General features: G+C 61.5%; 2 protein-coding genes across 2 annotated transcripts in view; both read left to right on the top strand.

The window, feature by feature from the left end:
• Positions 1-2,296, top strand: part of LOC116817991 (DNA-directed RNA polymerases I, II, and III subunit RPABC5-like) — a 256,942-nt gene that overhangs the window by 22,016 nt on the left and 232,630 nt on the right. The window lies entirely within an intron of this gene.
• The window catches only part of CLEC11A (C-type lectin domain containing 11A), a 4,209-nt gene continuing 3,368 nt past the window's right edge, over positions 1,456-2,296 (top strand). The window contains exons 1-2 of the mRNA XM_032788114.2: positions 1,456-1,563; positions 2,180-2,234. Of these exons, the coding sequence (XP_032644005.2) occupies positions 1,456-1,563; positions 2,180-2,234 (163 nt within the window). The remainder of the gene's footprint in view (positions 1,564-2,179; positions 2,235-2,296) is intronic.

Below are 2,296 nucleotides of genomic sequence, written 5' to 3'. Positions count from 1 at the left end.
CCCCCCCCCCCCCCGCGCCCCCCCCCCCAGCTGCCGCTGTTCAGGAATGCCCGGGTCCGCTCCGCTTCCCCACCCCCATTCATAGCCAGCTCCGCCCCCCCATCCACTCCCTTACCACCCACAATCCACCCGGTTGCAGCCCCCACCCCTTGTGCAGTTCAGGAATGGGTCCACCCTGATCCATTCACAGCCCCCCCCATCACCTGGTCCCAGCCCTCCCCCCCACACACAGCATCACTGCTATTCAGGAATGCATGGGGGGCACCCCACTCCCCTCAGCACTATTCACAGTGAACCCCCCTCCCTGTACCATCCAACCCCCCACACACACACCTTGGTACTACCCCCCTAGCCTGCTGTCCCCTGCTCAGGAACACAGAGGGCCGCTGTGCCCCCACCCCTCACATTCATGTCCAGCACTCCCCGCCCCATGGCGCCCCCCACTGTTGTTCAGGGACCCATGGAGCCACCCCACTCCATTCATGGCCAGAACATCCTCCCCCCCTCACCTCCCCATGCTGTCCACACCTGTGACATGCATGGGACACACAAATACAGAAACGGGGCATGCACTGTGACATACGTGGGACACACAAATACACACGGATACAGGGCACTTGCTGGGACATGCAAACAGAAACACGGGGCATGCACTGTGACATGCATGGGACATGCAAATACACATGGATAAAGGACAGTTGCTGTGACATGCATGGGACACGTGAATACACATGGACATATCCATTGGCTGGGACATGCTTGGGACACACAAACACAGACACGGGGTATGCCCTGTGACATGCATGGGACACGAAAATACACACCGATACAGGGCACTCACTGGGACATGCCTGGGACATGCAAATACAGACACGGGCCATGCCCTGGGACATGCAAATACACACAGATACAGGCACTCGCTGGGACATGCCTGGAACATGGAAATACACACCAATACAGGGCACTCACTGGGACATGCCTGCGACACGCAAACACAGACACGGGGCACGCCCTGGGACATGCATGGGACACACGAATACATGTGGACACAGGACAGCAGCTCTGACACACCACGACACATGAGAGAGGCCGCACTGCCATGGAAATACACATGCCATAAGATGCCCGTGGGCTGTGGAAGTCCACCCATGGACACAGGCAGATGCTTTGACATTCATGGGACATGTCACCGCACCCCCAGATGTGGGGCCCAGGCTCCCAGGGGTATGGGATGGGCAAAGACACACATACCCACTGTACGGCGGGGAGGGACTGGGGTTACACACACACACACACACACACACAACCAGCCTGGCAACCTCAGCCCCACACATCTGGTTTGGATCAGCTGGCTCTTGGCTGAGGTCCCAGCCCCTCCAGCCCTCCCACCAGCCCCAGCGGCGCCGCCCGGGCAGGCGGGACCAGTGTGTCTGGGACGGGGGGAACAGAGCGGGCATGGCCATGGGGTGTGGGGTGCTGCTGCTGCTGCTGGGGTCACTGCTGGGGGCCGGCCGGAGCCGAGAGCTCAGCTCGGAGGAGGACAGACAGGCCCTGATGCTGAAGGTGAGGGGGGGGACGGGCTGGGCTGGGGGATGGTCAGCGTGTTCCTAGTCCCACAGGGTCCCTTCCCTCTCACCCCCATCCCGATGTCCCAGCCCCTCCTTGGGGGCTCGCTCCTACACCCCCACAGCTCGGGGTCCCATCCTCTCCCATCACTCGGCCTCAGGTCCCCATTCTCACAACCGCTGGTTCCGGGTCCCCCTGCTGCCCTCCCTGAGGTTCCCCTACCCTCATTGGGGTCCCCCCTCTCCCCGGGTTCCCACCCCCTTCCCGGGACAGCGACTCAGAGCTGCACGCAGCTGCCTTATGTAAGAGCATCACCCGGCCCAACATCATACATGCGCTTCACAGAGCCTGCGGAACCGGACACTCTGGGGGGAGCCTCAGACACCAAGGTCACAGAGCTGGGAACAGAACCCAGGAGTCCTGGGCCCCAGCTCCAACCCACTAGACCCCACTTCCCTCCCAGAGCTGGGGAGAGAACCCAGGAGTCCTGGCTCCTAGCCCCCCGCCGCTTTAACCCACCAGTCCCCACTCCCCTCCCAGAGCTGGGGAGAGAACCCAGGAGTCCTGGCTTCCAGCCCCACTCCTTCTACCACACTAATCCACTGATTCTTAGGGGGAGACAGGGAGTCCCACATATCAATTTGCAGACATCACCACAAAAGGCGCATGTCTCCCCCCCCACACACACACAACACATTCTGTGCAGCAGCCGTGGGGCAGGCCAAGGAGG

Source organism: Chelonoidis abingdonii, chromosome 11 (genome assembly GCF_003597395.2).
Source record: "Chelonoidis abingdonii isolate Lonesome George chromosome 11, CheloAbing_2.0, whole genome shotgun sequence".
NCBI lineage: Eukaryota > Metazoa > Chordata > Testudines > Testudinidae > Chelonoidis > Chelonoidis abingdonii.
The sequence above is the reverse complement of the archived record's forward strand: the minus strand, read 5'-3'. Positions and strand labels throughout refer to the sequence as shown.